At 44.4% G+C, this 23,198-nt stretch overlaps 1 protein-coding gene across 1 annotated transcript in view; it reads left to right on the top strand.

Annotated features, from left to right (window-relative positions):
* The window catches only part of LOC139229194 (NACHT and WD repeat domain-containing protein 2), a 368,765-nt gene that overhangs the window by 143,592 nt on the left and 201,975 nt on the right, over positions 1–23,198 (top strand). Inside the window, exon 3 of the mRNA XM_070860849.1 lies at positions 1,141–1,257. Within this exon, the coding sequence (XP_070716950.1) occupies positions 1,141–1,257 (117 nt within the window). The remainder of the gene's footprint in view (positions 1–1,140; positions 1,258–23,198) is intronic.

Here is a 23,198-nt window from a genome sequence, read left to right as displayed (position 1 = left end):
TTTTGTACATCAAGCTCATCAGACTCAACTTTAACCCCACTGAGACTGAATTTTAGCACATGAAGATCTTGCAGTTCCAAGCGTGGTGTGACCAGCTGCTGCAGCACTATCGCAAGACAGAGGTGTTATTCACCTCTATTGGTAATTTGCACATTCATTTAACTGTCTGACTGCTTAAAATAGTTACATTGTGCTAACATATTGGGAACACCAGCAACTAAAGCTCCTCTCCACCGCCTCAGCCCATAGCTAACTTTCGGCAGTATGTTTTTCTACTCACTATGTATATGGTACCTAGCACTTTGGTTTGGGTAGGCGATTTGCTGTTTAACAGTGGGGGAAAAAGATGATGGAGGAGAAATTTATTCTCCATGGAGGAGAATTTAAAAAAGTAAATGTGTTTATATATCATCTTGTCACGTAGAAACATCTCAAAGAGCTTCAGACAATGAATTACGTTTGAAGCGCAGTGATTATTGTTAATATAGATATGAAAGTTTTATGTAGCACAGAGCAGTTTAAGGAAGGGAAGGTGGCATTTTATTGCATGAGAGAAACTCCGCAGAAAAGAAGAGTTCAGTTTTATTATTTATTGTGACTGGCCCATTAGCCTCATCCATCTCACCCGCAGTCTCCCAAACCCTCTCCCCGTCACTTTCTCTGTGCGACAAGGGAAATTATTTTTTGTGCAAATGTAATCAAAGGTTGAAATTATGTCACAGTTCTACTCAAATGTAAAGATAATTAAGAGCTATGTGCAACCTTAATGTACCACATCAATACTAAATATTTTGACAAAAATGAACTGATAAATTTTCACACACTACTTCACCTGCTCTCTTTCTTTTCGATATCTGCTCCTTTGTCCTTTTGTACTTAGAAGCTGAAATGAAGCACAAGGCATTAATTGCAGAACAAGAATTGTTGAAGTATGTATTAGGCCATAGACTTGGGATTGTCCATTGCTGTGCCAGTACAGATTCTCTTAGTCTTTCTGTGCATTTAAGTATCACCAAGCTCCATTTTGCCATATATCTTTCCTCATTGCAATTGTTTTCTGCAGTACTCTATTGTACTACCACTTAATATATATATATTTTTAAGTGTAAAATAATTACTCTTTGTACATTTAAATTACAGGTAATAGATGTTTACTGGGGACAGGATCCGGAAGAATGGGACAGCCCAGAGCTCCACAGGATTCGGATGAGGCTTTTAGAAGATTGCCTGAAAACATCTGCTGGTCCATGTTTTGTTGTGGGTATATAACTATTTACATATAGCCCTCGAAATTTTGTGTATAGTTCATGGATTAAAATATTTTCAGTGATTGTGTTTAATCTTCTATCTCCAGGCTATTATATAATAGCAGTGTCTCTGGGCTTAATAACATAAGAATTAGGAGCAGGAATAGGCCAAACGGCCCCGCCAGCCTGCTCCGCCATTCACTAAGATCATGGCTGATGTTCGACCTCAACTCTACTTTCCTGCCCTATCCCCATATCACTTGATTTCGCTAGAGTCCAAAAATATATCTCTCTATCTTTCTTTTGCACAGCCAAATTGATTTCTGTCCTCAGCCAGCACCAACCCACACCTCCAGCCACTGGACAGTGACCAGCAGCAGGCAGAGCTGTTGCCCTCCCTGTCCCAGGCTTGACCCACAACTGTTGTTGCTAACCCAACACAGACTAGGGGCTGAACCTGGGACTTTCCCAGAATGTAGTTCAGTACCACACCAGGCAGAAAACCTACAACCATCAGGGTAACATGCATGGTTATTTATAATAGCATCAACAGCAAGACAGGAAAATATGCTCAATCTAACATCTCAGTAACAAAGCTGCTTAAAAATGAACGAGTTTTAGTTGGATTTTGGAGCCACAGTTTGCATCAATGTAATCACTCACATTTTGTAGAATGGTCCAGTCGCTGTCTGCAGCTGGTAATCCAGCACCCAGCTGTCCAACCTAGAGATTACCCGGCACTTACACACAGAAGACTCGGGAGGGAGAAATTCGGTCGCGCCTCTGTTGTGGTGTTAATTGAGGCGGAGCGATACTTTTAGTGCCTTGAAAAAGTTTGCACCTCGAACTTCATCAGAATTGGTCGAAGAGCTAACAGGGGCGCTAAATCAGCCATTGCACACCAGAGCTGGGGGGAGGCTAACGAAAATGCCAGCACTAAATTTAACCGTGTTATTGTGCATGCGCCGAACTCCAATTCAGATCCCGGGAAAAGCCGAGTCTTCAAGGGATAGCATAGTATTGCACCCATTAAAGTTTTTTAAATTACTTTTTCTCGAGCTGAACTCTTATTTCTGTCTGCCGCTGCAAACTCGGAGGCTCACCACCGTCCTGTGTGTAAATGTTGCACTGACTGTGACCTCCGAGGGAAGCGCTTCCTCATCCGTTTAAGTAGCCACCAGTTAACGACTCTGCGAGCCTGGACCAACTGTTTTTCCAGACATTGTTCTTAGCGGCCTCTAAATGAGGCAACCGCATCTAACTTTCTGACCGGGGCGCAAGCGTGAGCGTTGCACCAGGAATACGTCATGAAAGGAGAGATCCTCAGCAGCCAATGGTGCTATTGGTTTGCGCCCCCTTTGAGCCTCCAATGAATTTTCGATCGGGGCGCTAAATACTGCACTCCCGGTTAATAACCTCTTGCGCTCCCATTAACACCCTCTCTGGCCGCTAACTGAGGCATTGGACAACCGAAAATCCAACCCTGTGAGTTTCATTTCCTCGTACGAATCGCGTACACTGCCCTGCCCTGAGTTGCAGCAGCAGCCCTGGCCCTGACTGTGGCTCCAGCTGTCCGGGGCTTGTATTATGAAATTGTGCAGTTTCGAGAGGGCAGTTAAAACACTGGCATAGGAGAACAAAAAAGAAAGAAAATGTTTGGGATGAACTTCAAAAGCTCAGTGGGAGATTCAAATGTAATTTATATAACATGAGTCACACTCTTTCTTTCCTCAGTTGAACTTGATCTTTGAAACTAAATTCTGACCATCAATTTGAGTGTTGAAACTGAAACCAAAGTACTAAAAACTCAGAACCAGTTAGTGCCTTGAGTGCACCAACAGGTGACGTATTGGAAATTTGCAGGTGAATTGACAGTGGATGGAAAATTGTAGGCAGTACGCCCGTGAATTTCCATTAAGCCACCCGTTGCACATAGGGTTCCAACTCTGGTTGGACATGTTCATCGAGGTTTGAGCATGTGCCAGACATTCGCTTCAGTATACAAATATTAATACACTTACCCTGTTGTGTATCTGTAAAGCATGCACTCCCATGTTCCGCCACCAGGGAACGCATTCCCTGAAGTCCCAAGGGATCCCAGCATCCCTTGGGAGCACTGTATACAAGCCGGCCCCTAAGGCCGGTTACTCACTCTGGAGTGTCTTAATAAAGACTGAGGTCACCGTTACTTTAACCTCCCTGTGTGCAGTCTCATCTGTGTTAGGAACACAACAACTGGTGACGAGTACACGAATCCAACGCAAAGATGCAGCAAACTGTGGGCATCCTGGAGAAGTTCTCGGAGGGTGAGGACCGGGAAGCCTATGTCGAACGGCTAGACCAGTACTTTGTAGTCAACGAGCTGGACGGAGAAGGAAGCGCTGCAAAAAGGAGAGCGGTCCTCCTCACTGTCTGCGGGGTACCGACCTACAGCCTCGTGAAGAATCTTCTGGCTCCGGTAAAACTCACAGATAAGTTGTATGAGGAGCTGTGTACACTGGTTTGGGAGCACCTTAACCCGAGAGAGAGCGTGCTGATGGCGAGGTATCGGTTCTACACATGCCAGCGATCTGAAGGTCAGGAAGTGGCGAGCTACGTCGCCAAGTTAACGTGACTTGCAGGACAATGTGAGTTTGATGGCTACCTGGAGCAAATGCTCAGAGACTTTTTTGTACTGGGCATTGGCCATGAGACCATCCTACGAAAACTTTTGATTGTAGAGACACCGACTCTCAGCAAGGCCATTGCAATAGCACAGGTGTTTATGTTTACCAGTGATAACACCAAACAAACTCTCAGCACACAAGTGCTAGCAATGTTCATAAATTAACTGGTACTGTGTTTGCGAGCAGAAATGTACAGGGCAGAAACCACGAGTCTGCAACCGCCAGCAGGCCTAAGGTGACCCAGATGACTCAGAGTCCGCATCAAAGGATGAATGCAAGGCAATTCGAACCTTGTTGGTGTTGTGGAGGCTTCAATTCAGCCTATTCATGCCGCTTCAAAGGGTATGTTTTCAAGAATTGCGGAACAATGGGGCCCCTCCAATGAGCCTGCAGATGCGCTGCAAGCTCTGCAAAACCTGCTAACCACCACGTGACAGAGGAAGATCTGTCCATGGTGGATCAAAGCAATTTCGAGCCTCAGAGAGAGGAGTCAAATGCTAAGTATACATTTTCAACGAAATGTCCACCTATAATACTAAATGTAAAATTGAATGGCTTACCCATAGCCATGGAACTGGACACTGGTGTTAGCCAAACCATCATGAGTAAAAAGTTGTTTGAGAGGCTGTGGTGCAACAAGGCACTCAGACCAGCCATGAGCCCTATCAACACGAAACTGAGAACGTACACCTAAGAGCTTATCACTGTCTTGGGCAGCGCCATGGTCAAGGTCACCTACGAGGGCACGGTGCACGAACTGCCACTCTGGATTGTCCCGGGCGATGGCCCCACACAGCTTGGAAGGAGCTGGCTGGGCAAAATCCGCCGGAACTGGGATGACATCCAAGCGCTATCACATGTCGATGAGGCCTCATGTACCCAGGTTCTTAACAAATTTCCTTCCCTTTTTGAGCCAGGCATTGGAAACTTATCCGAGGCGAAGGTGCGGACCCACTTGGTCCCAGAGGCATGACCCAGTCACCACAAGGTGCGAGCGGTACCTCACATGATGAGGGAGAGTGTGGAAATCGAGCTGGACAGGCTGCAACGCGAGGGCATCGATGGTCGCGCCACTGTGTCACGGAAAATTGATCTGAATGACCCGGTGTATGTGCTAAACTATGGACATGGTCCCAAGTGGATCGCGGGCACTGTGATAGCTAAAGAAGGGAGTAGGGTGTTTGTAGTCAAACTAGACAATGGACAAATTTGTGGACCAAACGAGGCTGCGGTTCACAGACTGCCCTGAACAACCCACAGCAGACACCACCTTTTTCGAGCCCACAACTCACACCTAAAGGATGAACGACACCAGGCCGGACCAGGAAATCGAACCCATCACGCCCAACAGCCCATCAAGGCCAGGCTCACTCAGCAGCCCTGCAGGGCCAACAACACGCCAGCCCAACGAGGGCACAGCCAACACACCAGAACAGACATTTGTACCGAGGCGGTCCACCAGGGAAAGAAAGGCTCCCGACCGCCTCACCTTGTAAATATTTTTCACTTTGACTTTGGGGGGGAGTGATGTTGTGTATCTGTAAAGCATGCACTCCCATATTCTGCCAGCAGGGAGCGCATCCCCTGAAGTCCCAAGGGATCCCAGCATCCCTTGGGAGCACTGGATATAAGCCGGCCCCTAAGGCCTGTTACTCACTCTGGAGTGTCTTAATAAAGACTGAGGTCAATGTTACTTCAACATCCCTGTGTGCAGTCTCATCTGTGTTAGGAACACAGCATGCCCTATCATGGTCAGGCTCCTGGAGTTGAGTGTCTTTCACCGATTCTTTCATCTTAAGTTGGTATTTCCTCGGTAGGGTGACCGGTCACGAAGAAATTCCAGTGTAGAATGAACAGATTGGCTGAAATTGAAGATGGGGAGTATCTCACACCTGGGAGATGGACAAGATTGTGTGGTGCGGGAATTAAGAGCCTGACATTGCTCCAGGAACTTCGGCAGGGATGATACCAAAAGATGTATTTTGGAGGGATGGAGTTAATTGTCATTATCAATAGTGTTAAGCCCATTATAAAAGAAACCAACATGCTTGTCTTGTGAAATTACCTTTTAAGAATAAATTAAAAGATAATTTATCTTAATTTATTATAATTGAGCTAGGGAGGTAAGCTTGAGTAATGTCCTTTCCCCTCCTTTTCAAACAGAAGACCAAAACCGATGAGCAATGAGCACATATGTTAGCTAATATTGGGATTTGAACTTGTGGTCACACAGTTGATCAGGAAATATGAGTGCTGCATTGTAGTTAATTGATCTCTGGACTGGTTTTGATTAATAGGTGAATAATGTTAATGACCATCAGTTTCCAAATAAACCCTGTGACATAAACCTCTTCAGGGCTTTAATTTCTGAGTTACTATTCTATTCAAAGCTGCACAGAACTGCTACCGTTTTGGATTAAACTGCAGAAGTTGCGGAGCGAGAGTTAGTTACCGAAGGAAACTACTTCACAGCTGATGGAGTGAAATCTGGACCAAGGAAAGTGGAGTGGAGTGAACGTGGAACCTAGATCAGCAAAACAAGATCAGGATTAAGTGTAGCGCAGGGGGGGCGTTAAACAAGGGTGAGTCAGACAAGTTTGGAACCAGGAGAAGGTGAGAAGCAAGATCAGGATGTTGGGTGGGGCGGGGGTGGGGAGAATGGGAAATGAAACAGATCACAACAACAAAACAGGAGTATAAAGTGACATCAAAGGATAGGGAAAAGCAAGATCAACGTGACAGAAGTGAGATCAGTGTTAGGGAAGTGATTAGAGCCAGCTATGACCATGATCAGTGCAAGTGAAATCAGGGTTGGGGGGCAAGATCAGGCCTGGTAGAAAAACAACAGTGTTGGAGTCAGGCTTCAAAGGTTAAGTGTTCAACTTTGAACAGCAGTGCAATGGAGTGAGTGGACTCGAGGCTTCAAATACCCAAGTTTAAAATTCATAACTCGACACTTTATTAGGGTTAACCTCCCTACCTCACTTCCCTCAGTCCTGACAATGTAATAGTGTTGCCATGAGCACTTCCTCTGTGCTAATTAAGCCTTGCATCAGTGGACTCAACTTCTCATTGCCTGGTCTGCTGAATTAGGTCATTAGCACATAACAGGAATAACTGTTCGCCTTCAGCCCTCCTGGAGCAGGAAGCTCTGCACTGGCAACACTGAATAAGAGCAGTCACCCAACAGGTTAAACAAAAATATTTTTTAAACAAATGGGTATTATTACCTTTGATTTTGAATTTTGTGCGGGGATTTATACTGTCCCTTCAAGCCAAATTTCAGCTTCTACATGAGATTTCATTTAATGCATGACTAAAAGGATATGGTGTCAAGGTCTGAATTTCTCCCTGTCCAAGATAACACCACTGTCACACGGCACAAAATGTTTCAATTTCCCTTGCTTGGGGTTTGTTAGACATTTGAACAATTTCAAGGATTTTAGTTTATTTATTTCAAACTATTTAATCTTTACTGAAATTTCATCAAACGGAATACCCTGACAAAGGTCATAGATAGTCATATTGGATTTTACCTGACAGACCAATTGACCTTCACTGATCCCTGCTGTTCACATTGAGTTTGATGGATGATAGTCCCCAGCTCCTGGAGATTCTCATTACACTGTACATTAATACATGCATTTCACCAGTCCTTTTACCATGCACTTCAATCTACATTTATCTTGTTCAAGCAAAAGACTGGCATTGGTTAGGTAGGATTCAATGTAAGCAGTCTGGTTAGACTGCCATCCAGTGGAATGTTTGTAGAATGCCACTTTTTATCACAGGTAAGACCATTCACTGATTTGTTGTTTTACATAAACAATGATGGATTTACAGAATATGATGTCAAAATACTGATAACATTTCCACAACATCGCATAATCCCTCATATAATAGAAACAGATTTTGAATTATTCAGTCACCAAAACCACTGGGCTTGATTATAACAGCTTGAATCATGTAATACGATTGACAAAACAGCAATAAAAATCCCATAATCCCACATATTAATAATGGAACTTGAATTATTGAGTTACCATAAATCAGTTTTTCTGCTCAGAGTTTCAGCTGGGAATACATTGCCCAATATACAGTAGGATACCATATACTTCAACAGCTTGTGAAACATCTACAATTCAGAAAACTGCTTACTAATTCTCACATTGTCACATGCTGAATTATATTACAGGTTGAACCTCGCTGGTCCGGAAACATTCGTGGTTCAGCATTAGTTTGCGGAATTGCCGCTTTGTGTGGGTGGCATCCCGGTTTTCTGCGTTTCCGCAAAGTTTTTTATGTCCGGCTAGCAGTCCTGGCTCTCAGTGTTTGGTGCTATTATTTAGCTCTAACGTACCCCTAAATGAGAAGAAGAGTGGTGAGCATCACTCTACAGGTACCAGTAAGCCTAGCCTAGGCTAAGTGTATCCTTATGTAGGGTGTATCGGTACAGCCATATACTGACATTGCGTGGTTTGGAAAATTCTCTGTTTCGGCACTGGACCACAGAGGTCCAACCTGTAATTATATTAATTCAGCATGGAAAGGAATATATAGTACAATAAAATTACGATACATATGTCCATTGTGCTAACTGGTCAGTTCAGATAGCTGGATTTTTCTCAGGTCACACTTGGCCGCTGGAAGTGCAGGGAAAGTAACTTCCAGTTACTTGTTACTAGTGCCCCTGATCCAGGTCCATTCCTCAGGGTCAAGGTCATTACCAGAATGAGGGCTAGTGTGCAAGCCATTTGTATTGCTGATGGAATGCCCACCTCAAGTGGGAAGTGTAGTGTATGGAGAAAGAGTCAGACTGAACACTGTGAGCTCAAAGTAAAGTGTGACCTCAGTCTTTTATTGCAGGTCTCCAGAGTGCTTCTCCAACTTGTGAAGCCTCCTTAAACACCTGTGCTCCCAAGGGATTATGGGATCCCTTGGGACTCCAGGGGATGAGTCTTCTGGTGGCTGTACAAAGTAAATACAAGTATACATATATAACAAAACTCCCTCCAAAATCAATAGTGTAACTATTTACAATATGAGTCGATCTGAGGCCCTTCTTGCCCTGGTTGATCGTCTCGGTGTGAAAGCTGGTGTTGTTGAATCATTTGTTGGGCCCTCGCTGAGCTGCTGTGCAGCTGGCCTTGCTGGGCTGCCTGGTGTGTTGGGTTCTGCTGGGCTGCTGTGGATGATGGTTCTGCTTCGTGGTCAACCGTGGTGCCGGTTGCCACTGGTATGTGTGTTGGGAGATCAAAAAAGGTAAGGTCCAAGGTGGGTTGCTCAGGATAATCCGTGAATCTGAGTTTGATTTGGTCCAAGTGTTTCCGGTGAATGAGTCCATTTGAAAGAAACATCTTGCTCTTTTGCCACGACAGTGCCAGGAAGCCACTTGGGACCTTGTCCATAATTTAATACAAATACAGGATCATTGATTTCAGTCTCACGTGACACATTTGCGCTATCATGGTATGGACTTTGTTGAAGCCGCCTGCTCTCTACCTGTTCATGTAGATCAGGGTGAACTAACGAGAGCCTTGTCTTAAGTGCTCTTTTCATGAGCAGTTCAGCAGGTGGGATCCCAGTGAGTGAGTGGGGTCTCGTGCGGTAGCTAAGCAGGACTCAGGATAGGCGAGTCTGCAGTGAGCCTTCAGTTACTCTTTTCAAGCCTTGCTTGATGGTTTGCACTACTCTCTCTGCCTGACCATTGGACGCTCGTTTAAATGGGGCAAATGTGACATGTTTGATCTCGTAACGGGTCATGAATTCTTTGAACTCACACTGGTAAAACATGGCCCGTTGTTGCTCACCAGGACATCGGGTAGGCCGTGTGTGGCAAACATGGCCCGCAGGCTTTCAGTAGTGGCAGCGGACATGCTAGCCGACATTATATCACATTCAATTCACTTGGAGTACGCGTCTACAACCACAAGGAACATTTTACCCAAGAACAGGCCTGCATAATCAACGTGTACTTTAGATCATGGTTTGGAGGGCCAAGACCATAAACTTAGTGGAGCCTCCCTGGGGACATTGCTTAGCTGCGAGCATGTATTACATCTGTGAACGCAGGATTCTAAGTCCGCATCGATACCGGGCCACCACACATGGGATCTGGCTATCGCTTTCATCATTACGATGCCTGGGTGGGTACTGTGGAGGTCATTGATGAAGTTGTCTCTGCCCTTCTTGGGGACCACTACTCGATTGCCCCACAGGAGGCAGTCTGCCTGTATAGACATTTCATCTTTGCACCGCTGGAATGGCTTTATCTCTTCCTGCATTTCCACTGGGACACTGGACCAGCTCCCGCAAAACACACAGCTTTTGACTAGAGATAATAAGGGGTCCTGGCTTGTCCAGGTTTTGATCTGCTGGGCAGTGACGGGTGATTGCTCACTCTCAAATACTTCCATAACCATGGCTAGATCTGCAGGCTGTGCCATTTCCACCCCCATGGTGGGCAATGTCAGCCTACTGAGAGCATCGGCGCAGTTTTCTGTGCGTGGCCTGTGGCGGATGGCGTAGTTGTATGCGGACAATGTGAGCACTCATCTCTGGATGCGAACCGATGCATTGGTATTTATCCCTTTACTCTCAGAGAACAGGGATATAAGTGGCTTATGGTCAGTTTCCAATTCGAATTTTAGTCCAAATAGGTAATGATGCATTTTCTTTACCCCATAGACACACGATACCGCTTCTTTCTCACTCATGCTGTAGCCTCTCTCAGCCATAAACAGGCTCCTAGATGCATAAGCAATCGGTTGCGTTTCCCAAAATCATTAGCTTGTTGCAATACACACCCGACGCCATATGACGACGCATCACATGCTAGTACCGAATGCTTACATGGATCATACAACACAAGCAATTTGTTTGAGCATAACAATTTTCTCGCTTGTACAAAGATATTTTCTTGGCTTTTGCCCCAAACCCATTCGTCCCCTTTTTGTAGTAAGACATGCAGTGGTTCTAGCAATGTGCTGAGATCCGGTAAGAAATTACCAATGTAGTTCAGCAGTCCCGGAAATGACCGCAGCTCCATCACATTCTGTGGCCTCGGTGCATTCTCGATTGCCTCCGTCTTTGTGTTGGTGGGCCTGATGCAGTCCACCGCAATCCTCTTTCCCAGGAACTCCACTTCAGGCACCAGAAAAACGCACTTTGAGTGTTTTAACCTGAGCCCCATGCGGTTGAGTCGACTAAGAACCTGGTTCTGCAGAGGCTCGACTGTGTTCTGACTGTGACTAAGATGTCGTCCTGGAAGACAGTAGTGTGCGGGACCGACTTCAGTAAGCTTTCCATGTTTCTCTGGAATATCGCCGCCGCCAATCGGATTCCAAACGGGCATCTGTTATAAACAAAACCTTTGTGCGTGTTGATGCAGGTGAGGGCCTTCGATGATTCCTCCTGTTCCTGCGTCATGTACGCTGAAGTCAGATCCAGCTTCATGAATGTCTTTCCTCCTACCAGCTTTGCAAAGAGGTCGTCGGCCTTTGGTAGTGGGTATTGGTCCTGCAGGGAGAAACGATTGATAGTTACTTTGTAATCACCACAGATTCTGATGGTGCCATCTCCCTTGAGGACTGGGACGATAGGACTGGCCCATTCGTTGAACTCGATTGGAGAAATGATGCCCTCTCTTTGCAGCCGGTCTAGCTCGATCTCTATCCTTTCTCATCATGTAAGGTACTGCTCTCACCTTGTGATGGATGGGTCGTGCCCCTGGAATTAGGTGAATCTGCACTTTTGCTCCTTGGAATTTCCTGATGCCTGGTTCGAACAGCAAAGGAAATTTGTTTAAGACCTGGGCACACGAAGTGTCATCAGCAGGTGATAGCGCTCGGACATCGTCCCAGTTCCAGCGTATCTTTTCCAGCCAGCTCCTGCCAAGCAGCGCGGGACCATTGCCCAGTACCACCCAGAGTGGTAGCTTGTGCACCACTCCATCATAGGAGACCTTTACAGTTGCACTGCCGATTACAGGAATCAGTTCTTTCATGTAAGTTCTTAGTTTCGTGCAAACTGAAGTTAAGACTGGCCTTGATGCCTTGTTGCACCACAACCTTTTGAAAATCTTTTTGCCCATGATGGACTGGCTCACGCCCGTGTCCATTTAGTTCAATATTCAGCATTATTGGGGGACAATTCGTGGTGAATGTGTGCACCCCATGTACCTCTGCCTCCTCTATCTGAGGCTCTGGTTTGTCGTGATCCTCCGTGGATATGTCTTCCTCTGCAACATGGTGATTTGCAGGTTTAACAGGCTTAGCAGCTCGACTGCACACTCGTTGGATGTGTCCCATTGTTCCACAGCCCTTGCAAACATACCCTTTGAATCGGCATGAATGAAAACGATGATCACCCCCGCAGCGCCAACAAGGTGTTAATGGCCTTGCATTCATCACCCTTGATGGTAGACTCAGTCATCTGCTGATGTGCAGCTGCAGGTATGTGTGACCTGCCTTGTACGTTACCATTCGAAAACAACATCGCTTTGTTCACTGTACTTGTAGCAGCAATTGTGTGCTGAGAGATTTGCTTAGTATTGTCACTGGTGGCAATGAACGGCTGGACTATCGCCGTGACCTTACTCAAGGTTGGGGTCTCTACAGTCAAAGGTTTGCAAAGTATGGTTTCGTGGCCAATGCCAAATACAGAAAAGTCTCTAAGCATGTGCTCCAAATGTCCTTCAAATTCGCAATGTCCTGCAAGGCATCTGTTAGATCTCTTAATTTCCAATGAAATACGAACTCCGATGGTAGGTTTAACTTTTTAATCTTGGCAGAGAGCAACAAACTTCTTGGCTTCAAGCCAGGTCTTTGTTCTTACTGAGACACATGGTCAAAATGGTTGTATTTTATACCTGGATCAATTTACAGAAAAGAACTCGCCTTCTTTGACCTTATTGGGTCACTATCCAAGGTCCGAAAATGTCAAGTTGATTGATGAGTTAATGCAACATGCCGAACTGCATGTAGCAGCCTTGACTTGGGGGTCTGTGAATTTTCACAGTCTGTCTAAATGAGCCTGTTTGAATACTCTATCAATCCCCCCTTTGATTCTTTCACAAACTGAATCATAAAACTTCAGGTATCACTGGTTAAACATTCTACAAATAATTTCATACATGTTAATAGAGTTTCCTTCTAAAATTTGTTGATGTGTTTCGCCACATGTCCGGACTAGTAGCTTCCACACAAATTTACACCAACCCGAGTTCCATCGTGGCCACAATGGAAGTCTGGTTTTAGTAGGTTAATTAACCTTATTCCAATTTAATCCAAATCAATATCTTAATTCAACCAGTAAATAACCTTTCCTTAAGCATAACATACTCCTGTGCCATGTACAGACGGTCTGCTGGGACCTGCAAGGTGTCTCACCTGCGGGACAGCAGCTACAGCCGCCTGGTCGCAACAACATTTAATCAACATAAACAAACAATATAAAAGTAAAACAATTACAACAAATAGAATTAAACCTTCCACCAATGAAGTTCCTATTGAACCTAGCCATTCAGTGGCTCCACTCCACAAAGTGAATGATGGGGGTTGCTTAAGTTTTTCTACCTCCTTTTGGATATGCTCCGCTAAGTGGGTAATTTCTTCGGAGCTATCTGGGATATATGTGCAACACTCAGTTCCGAGTAGGGCGCAAGTACCTCCCTTTTCAGCCAGGATGTAATCAAGGGCCAGTCTATTCTGTAGGGCTACTGTGCGGATTGCTACCATTTCTGCATTGATTTTAACTAGGGCCTCTGAGGTATCATTGGCTACCCATTCCACAACGGATGTCATGTTAATGGATTCCCTTGCCAGTTTGGCGGTCCCATACTCAGGGATCAGGATGGCAAAGAACCTCTCTGTTTCTGTGATAGCTCTCTTAGGACGGTGTAAATGTTCCGACAGTGACTTTATATGATACATATAAGGCACAATGTAGGCTAAATAGCAGGATCCCATCCAATTCTGGGGCAGCCAAGGGTAGGCCTTGTGGCCACACACCCAATAGGTGCCATTATAGGCAATGAATGTTAGCTGTTTCTTTGTCAGCAACACTCCGGGACCTGTCCAGGCTTTTCCATCTGTTTTATTCAGAATCCCCGTTACGTTAAAAATTCCCACATCGGCCCAGTTTGGACGGTTCCGTGGCTTGATTATATTATATTTCCGGGAGCAGTTACTGTACCCCATTTTTTGGCCTCCTTTGATGTTTCTAATCAGACAGACCGATTCCCCCGGTCTTCCTATTCCCGTTGTATTAGTGATAACAAAAAATGGGGGCCGTTTGGAATTATTGTAGCACGGTTGGTATCCCCCTTCAAAGGTAGTCAAATTGTAACCTGCTGACTTCCATTTACGTGCCCAGTTTTCCGTATCCTGAAACGCATTGCCTGTTTTGTTTTAATTAATTATCCACTCAGCCATTTCCGAGATATTCAAGGGAACTGGCCTCAAGGGAATCCCTCCCTTTGAGTGAATAGGAATATGCGCACACATCCAACAACTAGAAATGTTACCTTGTTTGGCATAAATGTATGACATATATAAAAAGGTATTTACATGTAATTTCCTTGCTACCCTACTACTTCCCTTTGCTGCAGAGGGTCGGCTAGTAAGAAGTAGGCCTATGCCTATAATACCTACAATCAATAATACAGTAAATTTATACATTTTCGCAAAAAGTAATTGTCCTTATTAGATTTCAGCTTCAGTTACAGGTGCTCGTTTAGCGTGTGAAGCGTGGATTCAGGCTTTCTTTCCTTGGACTTTAACAGCTGCCTGGGTGGTCAATAACACTTGATAAGGTCCCTCCCACCTGGCACCAAAAGGTTCTTTATGCAACTTTTTCACATACACCCAGACTCCCGGGATGACGTCGTGTCCTCCTTCAGGTGGATTACCCCAAGCTGCCGATACCTGTCGGGAAACAGAACTAATAGCATTGGTTAGGTTCTGACAGTATGATAACAAAATGTCACTCATTAAGTGAACATCAGCTTTCCGTAAATCGATAGTTCCTGGCAGCAACATGGGTCTTCCTGTTATAATTTCAAATGGGCTTAGACCTGTAGTTCTGTTCGGGGTTTCCCTAATGCTACATAGCACTATTGGTAGTGCCTGGGGCCATGGTGTTCCTTCAATTATTCTTTCTTCAAAGTTCTAATTGACCATGTCACCCGACCATCCTCAAAATGCAACGATGAATCTACTTGGATTAGAACGTCCATTCCCAAAAGGGGTTGATCTACTGGGCCTATCCAGACCAGCGTGGTTAGTTCATGTGGACCCAGCCCTATAAGTACCGGTGTTGTCCTTTTAATTTCCATTTTATGGCCCCCAACTCCATAGGCTGTACGTGCCCTACCATCCAACGGAAAAAATCTCCTTATTGTAGGGGTAAGCATGTTAATTCTGCCCCTGTGTCTAAAAGACAGTCCACATCCTTATCGCCCACCCTCACAGCTACATATATATATAGCCCATCTCCCCTTTGTTGTATTAGTGCGAGGAGGGGGGCCAGGGTGGGCTCTAATCGTTTTTTGCTATCCCAAGTAACTCCTTCTGTTGTTGTATTGTCAGTCGCTTAAATGCTTCTATGAGGTCGTTATCTTGTGACAAGCCTGGCTTGTTGGCTGAATTGTATCCCTGGCTGCGTCCTCTTCCCCAGCCACAACCTTTCTGTTTTGCCCTGCACGTCTTGGCCCAGTGACCTTCTTTCCCACAATAATGACATTTTCCGGGTAATTTTCCTAATGACTGTTTATCGGAATCCTGGGATTTCCATCCCATAGCCTGTACAGCTCGGACTTTAGCTCCCATATCCCGATCTAATTGGTTACATCGCTCCACCAATGCTGCAAAGGTAGTTCCTCTACCTTCCCAGTCCAGTAACACTACCTTAAGCATTTTGGACAGTTCTGGCTTTAGACCTGCCACGAAAGCTGCTTTCAGGGGTCCAAACGCTTTTTCATCCATTTCCTTATCCGTATTATTCATACCCGAATGTTCTAGCCACGTGCATCTAAACCGCTCGTCATACTCCAGGACCTCCTCTGTTCCTTTCTGTTGGCAGGCTGCAATTTTTCCCCAGTCTGTCTTAGCTGGACTGAAGGCTTGCAGCCAGTGTTTAATCGCTTCCCATCCTGCGTCTAATTCTTGCTCATTCTGCCCCAAAGCTTCATCTACCTTGTCGTGCAATTTTCTTCCCTGTGTTTTTGGCACCATTATGGTCAAAATTTGCACTCCGTCCCAGGGATGAAGTTGATATATATTTTTATTAAGCGGTCCAATTGGTCCCACGTTTTTACTCCCCCTTTCTTTAGATTGGGCAATTCCTTGGACCATTTATTAATTTTCTCTGGGTCTGCCGGATCATGAACTAAGTATTCTGCATACACCCTTCTCTTTGTTTTTTTGCTTCAGCCCTCATCCGCAGTCTCTTCTGATTTGACTACAACTCGTCTTTTTTTAAACGGGGCAAAGCGCACCCCTAATTCTTCATCATCCTCCAACACTGTATTGTCGGAGGATTCAGAAACCGTATCTATTCCTCGGTCGTGTCTTCGGGTTTGCGCTTTTAATTTATCCAAACATGGGTACCCTGGGAATTGATCAATACATTTTCCTTTTCCTATTACTGTCTCTTGACCTAATGATTTTTTCCATTCTTTAATTTTACCTTTAAGATCTTTAACTTTCTCTTCCAACTTTTCAAGTTCAAGCTTTTTCTGTCGCAGCTGTGCACAAATTGCTTTCAATGATCCTTTGTACTGGTGAGTTCTCGATCATGTTGGGAACGCATTATAATTTCATTCCGGTTTTGAATCTGGCCCATAACCGCTAGGGACCATCTAGTTCGCTCTTTATTTTTCATACGGGTCGTTTTTCCCCAGACCCTTTTAATCTCGTCCAAGGACCATTGTCCTTTGGAGGATCCATACTTTTGTTCGATCTTAATACAGGTTTTAGATAAGTTGAATTGTTGCTCTATGTATTCTTTCAACTGTTCGAGAATTAAATCTAAAGAAACTTCAGGTGGTGCCTGCCCACCTTTAACAGTTGTAGGCAATTCTTTGTTCTTATCTCCTGCTGCCATTATACTGAGTTCTTTACTGGGGTCTCGAGTCGTAGGCTTGCTAGCCGATCAATAGGTTGGTGATTAATTAACTAACACACCTCCGAAGTTTAGATGTCTATGGGACCTCGAGCCAACTACCAACCGGAGGATTCGCAAACCGGAGGCTTTCAGAATCGCGTAGAAGGAGAGGCGAATTTAGACTTTTGACCGAGGACTTTTTTTAAAAAGAGGAGTCCTTACCTCAATATGTAGGTCCGATATCCAAAATTCAGTTTCTTTCCTCAGCGATCCTGTTCGCAGTGCCAAAATTGTTAGATCTCTTAATTTCCAATGAAATACGAACTCCGATGGTAGTTTTAACTTTTTAATCTTGGCAGAGAGCAACAAACTTCTTGGCTTCAAGCCAGGTCTTTGTTCTTACTGAGACACATGGTCAAAATGGCTGTATTTTATACCTGGATCAATTTACAGAAAAGAACTCACCTTCTTTGACCTTATTGGCTCACTACCCAAGGTCCGAAAATGTCAAGTTGATTGATGAGTTAATGCAATATGCCGAACTGCATGTAGCAGCCTTGACTTGGGGGTCTGTGAATTTTCACAGTCTGTCTAAATGAGCCTGTTTGAATACTCTATCAGCGTCTTAGCTCGGCGCCATAACTCACCACTTCCTGGCCTTCAGACCTTTTGCAGGTGTAGAACCGTTACCTCGCCATCAGAACACTTTCCTTCGGTTTCAAATGCTCTCAGACCAGTGTGCGCAAATCATCGTATGATTTCTCCGTGAGATTCTTCATGAAGCCATACGTTGGTGCCCCACAGATGGTGAGGAGGATCGCCCTTTGTTTTGCAGCGCTCTCTTCCCCATCTAGCTTGTTGGCCATGAAGTATTGATCAAGTCGCTCCACAAAAGTTTCCCAATCATCTCCCTCCGAAAATTTCTCCAGGGTGCCCACTATTATCTGCATCTTTGGGTTCGCTATCTGTATCTTGTCGCCAGTTGTAGTGTATGGAGAAAGAGTCAGACTGAACACTGTGAGCTCAAAGTAAAGTGTGACCTTAGTCTTTTATTGCAGGTCTCCAGAATGCCTCTCCAACCTGTGAAGCCTCCTTAAATACCTGTGCTCCCAAGGGCTTATGGGATCCCTTGTGACTCCAGGGGATGAGCCCTCTGGTGGCTGTACAGAGTAAATACAAGTTTACATATATAACAAAGATGGAAGGAAATTGCTGTGCCTTATAACATTTTATTACATTAAAGGCGCTATATAAATGCAAGTTGTTGTTGGCTCCTTGCAGCAGCATAGTATGGCCAGCAGAGTTGACTAAAGAGTCAAACTTATTTTCAAAGCTTTAAAATGCTCACTTTAAATAGTTTAACCATTCCCCCTGCTTGTGTCCCTTGCTGGTTACCAGGATTTAAGAAGCATTTCTTGCACACAGCGTTGTTCGGCTGCAAATGATGTGAAATACGTTGCATGATATCCTGTCATTTGCCTCTCATTACAATACACCTGTCCATATTTGGACGGACATATTATACATTCATTTCTTATGCCAGAAAATTCCAGCAGCGGCATCTGGTGGTGGGTTGCTGGAAGAGCAGTGCCCCAACTGATTCTCCTTTCCCACCCGCAAGAGGAATTTCAGGATCGTGTTGTTGAAGTGAATCCTTTGAAATGGTAGATTTAGACCGAATACCTCAACCTTGCTGGTCATGGACGGACATTCGAAGAGTACGCTTAAAGGGTTTTTATTAATAAGGGGGACAGTAGCTAAACATATTGAGGTAAATTTTTGTCCCCATGTCTGGACAGTAATCTTGGGGAGTGGATCACCCGCCCATGATAGAACCCACCCGATTTTCATCCCATTAATTTAATTAAAATGAAAATCAGACGGGTTCTATAATGGCCAGGCGATCTGCTGCCCCAGATTACTGCCCAGGCGGCACCAAAAATCTATCTCAATATATCAAAACTTGAATAGAACAAAGTCTAACAATGGAGATTGTATTTAAATCTAGGCAGTGAAATGCATTTACATCAGAAAACTACATTTTTCGGGGGGGGAGGGGAGGAGAATTATTATCATTTTCACTCGCCTCTGCAAGTGTAAACCTGCGTGAATACATTGTTTAATGCGTAATGCGTAGCTATATTTGAATTGCTAATTAAAATATCTTGCAATTTAGTATGACCAAGCTGTTCAGAGCTCAGTTTCCTTTCACTGTTGAGATGCCATTCTTTCCTTTCCTTTCCTTTCAGAAGTGATGCTAGTTAATCGACACATCAGGTTTGATTCTTCTCTGTGATTCTGCCTGAAATGGGGCAGAATAGCAGTGGAGAATGAGGCAAAATTTGACAGTGAGGTAGCAACCTGGATTCACATCCCCCTACCCCCATCCCCACCAAGACCACCGCTGGCCTCTCCCTCCCTGCCTTTACATGCAAATGGTGGTTGGAGGTACGACTCAGTGCCTCAACAGATTGTCTTGGCAACCACATGTGTTACCAATACTTCCAATATTGCTGATTCGAGCTCCTGTCTGCAAAGTGGTGAATAAGCATCAATTAGACAGCTGAGCAGCCATTTAAACTTCTTGGGGTAGATTTTCGGCTCCTCTCCGTTTTTCGCCCTGGAGCGGTGGCAATGGCGGTTCTGGCCAGGATGTCAGCATCCAGCGCCCCGCAGCGATCCTCAGGTCTAGTTTTGCGGTGGCGCGGAGCTCCAGCACCTGGAAGAGCTGCGGCAGTGTGCAACACCCCTGGTTGCGACACCGGCGCGAGTTTTGACTCTTGCCAGACCCGTACGCCCCAAAGCGCATCCCACAGTGAATGCCTGGGAAATTGGGCGGTCCAACGGTACCAACAGCAGAGAGGTAAGTATGATTGTTTTTTCTTTAATTTTTTTGTGATGTGTGTTGTGGTGGCATGGGCAATGTTTTAGGAATGTTTTTCTGGCTTTTTTGGGAGGGGCGTTTTGTCCCCCCCTTCCCCCCCACCCCCGCCCCTTCCCCTCCAAGCATCTCTCGGAGCACTCCTGGCTCAGCTCTTTAGCTCAGGAGTTTCCCATGCTCGCGCCCGAAGAGAGGTGTACAATGCCTCCCTTAGTGCTGTGCCCCCTGACTCAGAGCCCAGCTGCCCAATGTTACTGAGGTGCAAACTGTTCCTGGGTGCAAACTTTACTGTCCCGCCACCATTACCACCCCAAAAACATCAAAGCCGAAAATCCAGCCCCTTTGTTGTAAAATGGAGGTGGCTCAAGTAAGAACAGCTTGTTTTGCTGATGCAGCACTGGAACTCCTAATCTAAGAAACGCAAAGAAGGCAGGCTGTCTTGGTTGGCACCCTCCTTCAACAACACTGACGTAGCAAGCATGGCAGCAGATTCAATGCATAACCAAACAGACCTGCATATAAGTCTGGAAGAATTTGGCTGCAGTCAAAAATCCTCCAAAGATAAGGCACCAGAACAACTTTCTATGCCAAGTTACAACCCAAGTGTGCATGCCACTACGTGTTCTGTCATAATCTATGACTAAAGAAAAGAAAGACTTGGATTTATATAGTGCTTTTCACTGTGATATATTCTGACGACATCACCAAAAGCATACACACACAAGATGACTCTTAACAGAAAACTCATCATGTAACATTATCACATGACCTTTTTATTGTTATACATCAGTAGTTGCATTACACCAGTAGTCCACTCGGTGGAGCTCTCTATTATACTTCTCCCTCCTTATTGAAGAAGTAATCATAACAAAATAATCATTATACATAACTTACATGGTATACACAATAAAAGATATGGACGCATGTTTCCTTAATTACAAATCAAACTTAACCACTGGTTTTCTGTTTTGAAGAGGATACCTTCGCTCTTGAACAGAACTTTCCAAACTTGCTGTAGAACTTAGACTCATTTTAGGCTGAGCCTAAGGAGAGTTTTTCTCCAAGGGCAAACCTTGATCTACATTTTGACTCTCTACAACTTCAGACTGTTTCTCTGCCTGATTTGGACTCAGGTTAAATTCTGACTTTCTCTTGGACTTGTTTCTAGTACATCTGATGTAGGATTTGCTGCTGGTACTCCACTTGTATCAAAACTATCTAACTCATCAGAAATAATCGAATCATTCCAACTATCAACTCCTTCCACATTTGTAGGTAAAATATGATCAATGTCAACAAATCTAATATTTCCATTATCAAACATCTTGACCAAATATGTTTGAGGACCACATATCTTCACTACTCTTCCTGGTAACCACTTAAATCATTTATGATGCAGGTTCTTCACTCTAACCTTCTGATTCAATTTTGCACTTCTCTCTCTTACTCTATCTCTATCATGATTCTCTTTCCATCTTGATTATGCCTCTTCTGACTGTTAAGTTTGGCTTTAACAATGCAAACCTGCTTCATGGCTTCATTTGAGAAACAACTCTGCTGGTGTTCTACCAGTAGCTGTATGAGGAGTATTAGGATAAGTAATCAGAAAATTTGCCAATTTGTGGTCCAATGACAACTAATGTTTCTTTGGATTTAAATCCAACATTTGCTTGATGCGGGCACGTTTTACAATTTCTACTGTGCATTCTGTTCCACCATTTGAAGCAGGATGGTATGGTGGAACTTTGGTATGTTTCACACCATTTCTGCTCATGAACTATGCAAATTCTGCTGAACAAAATTGCGGCCCATTATCAGACCCAATTTCTTCTGGGAGGCTATATGAAGAAAACAATCTTCACAAATTGTCTAGTGTTTTACTTGTTATTTTCCAGATCTGAAGCACCTCTACCCACTTCAAATGAATATCAATCACAATGAACAATTGCTGTTCTTTTAGTTCAGCTAAATCTACATCTAACCTTTGCCAAACCCTGGGAAGCCATTTCTATGGCTGTAATGGTACTGATGGTGGTTTCTTGCTTGTTGATTAACATGTACATGGACTAATGATGTACTCTTTATCTTTATCTAAACCTGGCCACCATAAATAACTGCATGCAAAACTCTTGGACAAGCAGCTTCCCAGGTGCTGGTCATGGCGATCTCCTAACAATTTGGATCTGAATTTATTTAGGTTAACTATTCTTGCACCGCACATGATACAATCTTTATCCACTGACAATTCATTCCTACAAACGAAGTATGGATGAATATCTTCCTCTGCTACCTGGTTTGGCCAGCCATTTGCTACATAATCGTATGCCTTTGACATAACTGGGTCACATTTGGTTGCTCTACCAATCTCTTCAGCTGTGACTGGCAGTTCATCAATATGAAAAATAGAGCACTTCTTCTACCTTAGAGATAATGTTTTCAGATTCTAATCTTTCGAGTTCTTGCTCAATTTTCTCCTTGAGTTCATATGTTATGGGATGTGGCTTGCAGTAAACTGGTCTAGTGTCCTTCTGCAGTCTGACACTCGCCTTGAAGTCTTGGAGGGGACAGCCTGTTTTATGGAACACCTCTGGATACTGCTTGATAATGTCAGTTTTCAATGCAAATTTCATTTCCACAGGAAAAATGTTATTCCAATCCAGCTTGAGGGATCCCAACCAATTTCTACCTATGAAGGCAGGCTTGTCTCCTGCCAGTATTATGTGAGGCAAGATCTGAAACTGATCCTTGTATTTCACCGGTATGGTGATACGTCCTACAACAGGGATTTGCTCTCCTGAGTAGCCTCACAACTCTAGCTTCGATTTCTCCAATGGAAAATCACTTAACTTGTCAAGATATAGCAGTTCTGGTACTGTGCTCACGAATTCACCAGTGTCGATTTCCATGGGTATCTTGGTTCTAGCAACATCTACTTGGATGATGATACATTGTGAATCATTGTTAGACACACTCATGCTCCTGATGATGTGTATCTTCAGAACCTCCTTGTCCTGTTGCTTCTCTTCAATGCTATGTTGTGTCTGGAAATTTCTACTTCTAGCATTGAACATCCATTTACTTTTCAGTCGGCACGCCTTCACAAGATGCCCAGTTTTCTTGCAGTAGAAACACTCTGCCTTCACATTTGGACAGCTTTGAGCAATGTATTGTCCCAGACACCAATAGCACAACTTTAATGCACTGTTACCTTGGCCAGTTGCTGAGGCTTTGGGGCCCAACTGCCTTTTACTTTTAACCAGCAGGCAATTCACCTCGGTTGTCTGATGACTGGAAATAGTG

This window comes from Pristiophorus japonicus, chromosome 2 (assembly GCF_044704955.1).
Source record: "Pristiophorus japonicus isolate sPriJap1 chromosome 2, sPriJap1.hap1, whole genome shotgun sequence".
NCBI lineage: Eukaryota > Metazoa > Chordata > Chondrichthyes > Pristiophoridae > Pristiophorus > Pristiophorus japonicus.
This window is presented reverse-complemented; position numbering and strand designations above follow the sequence as displayed.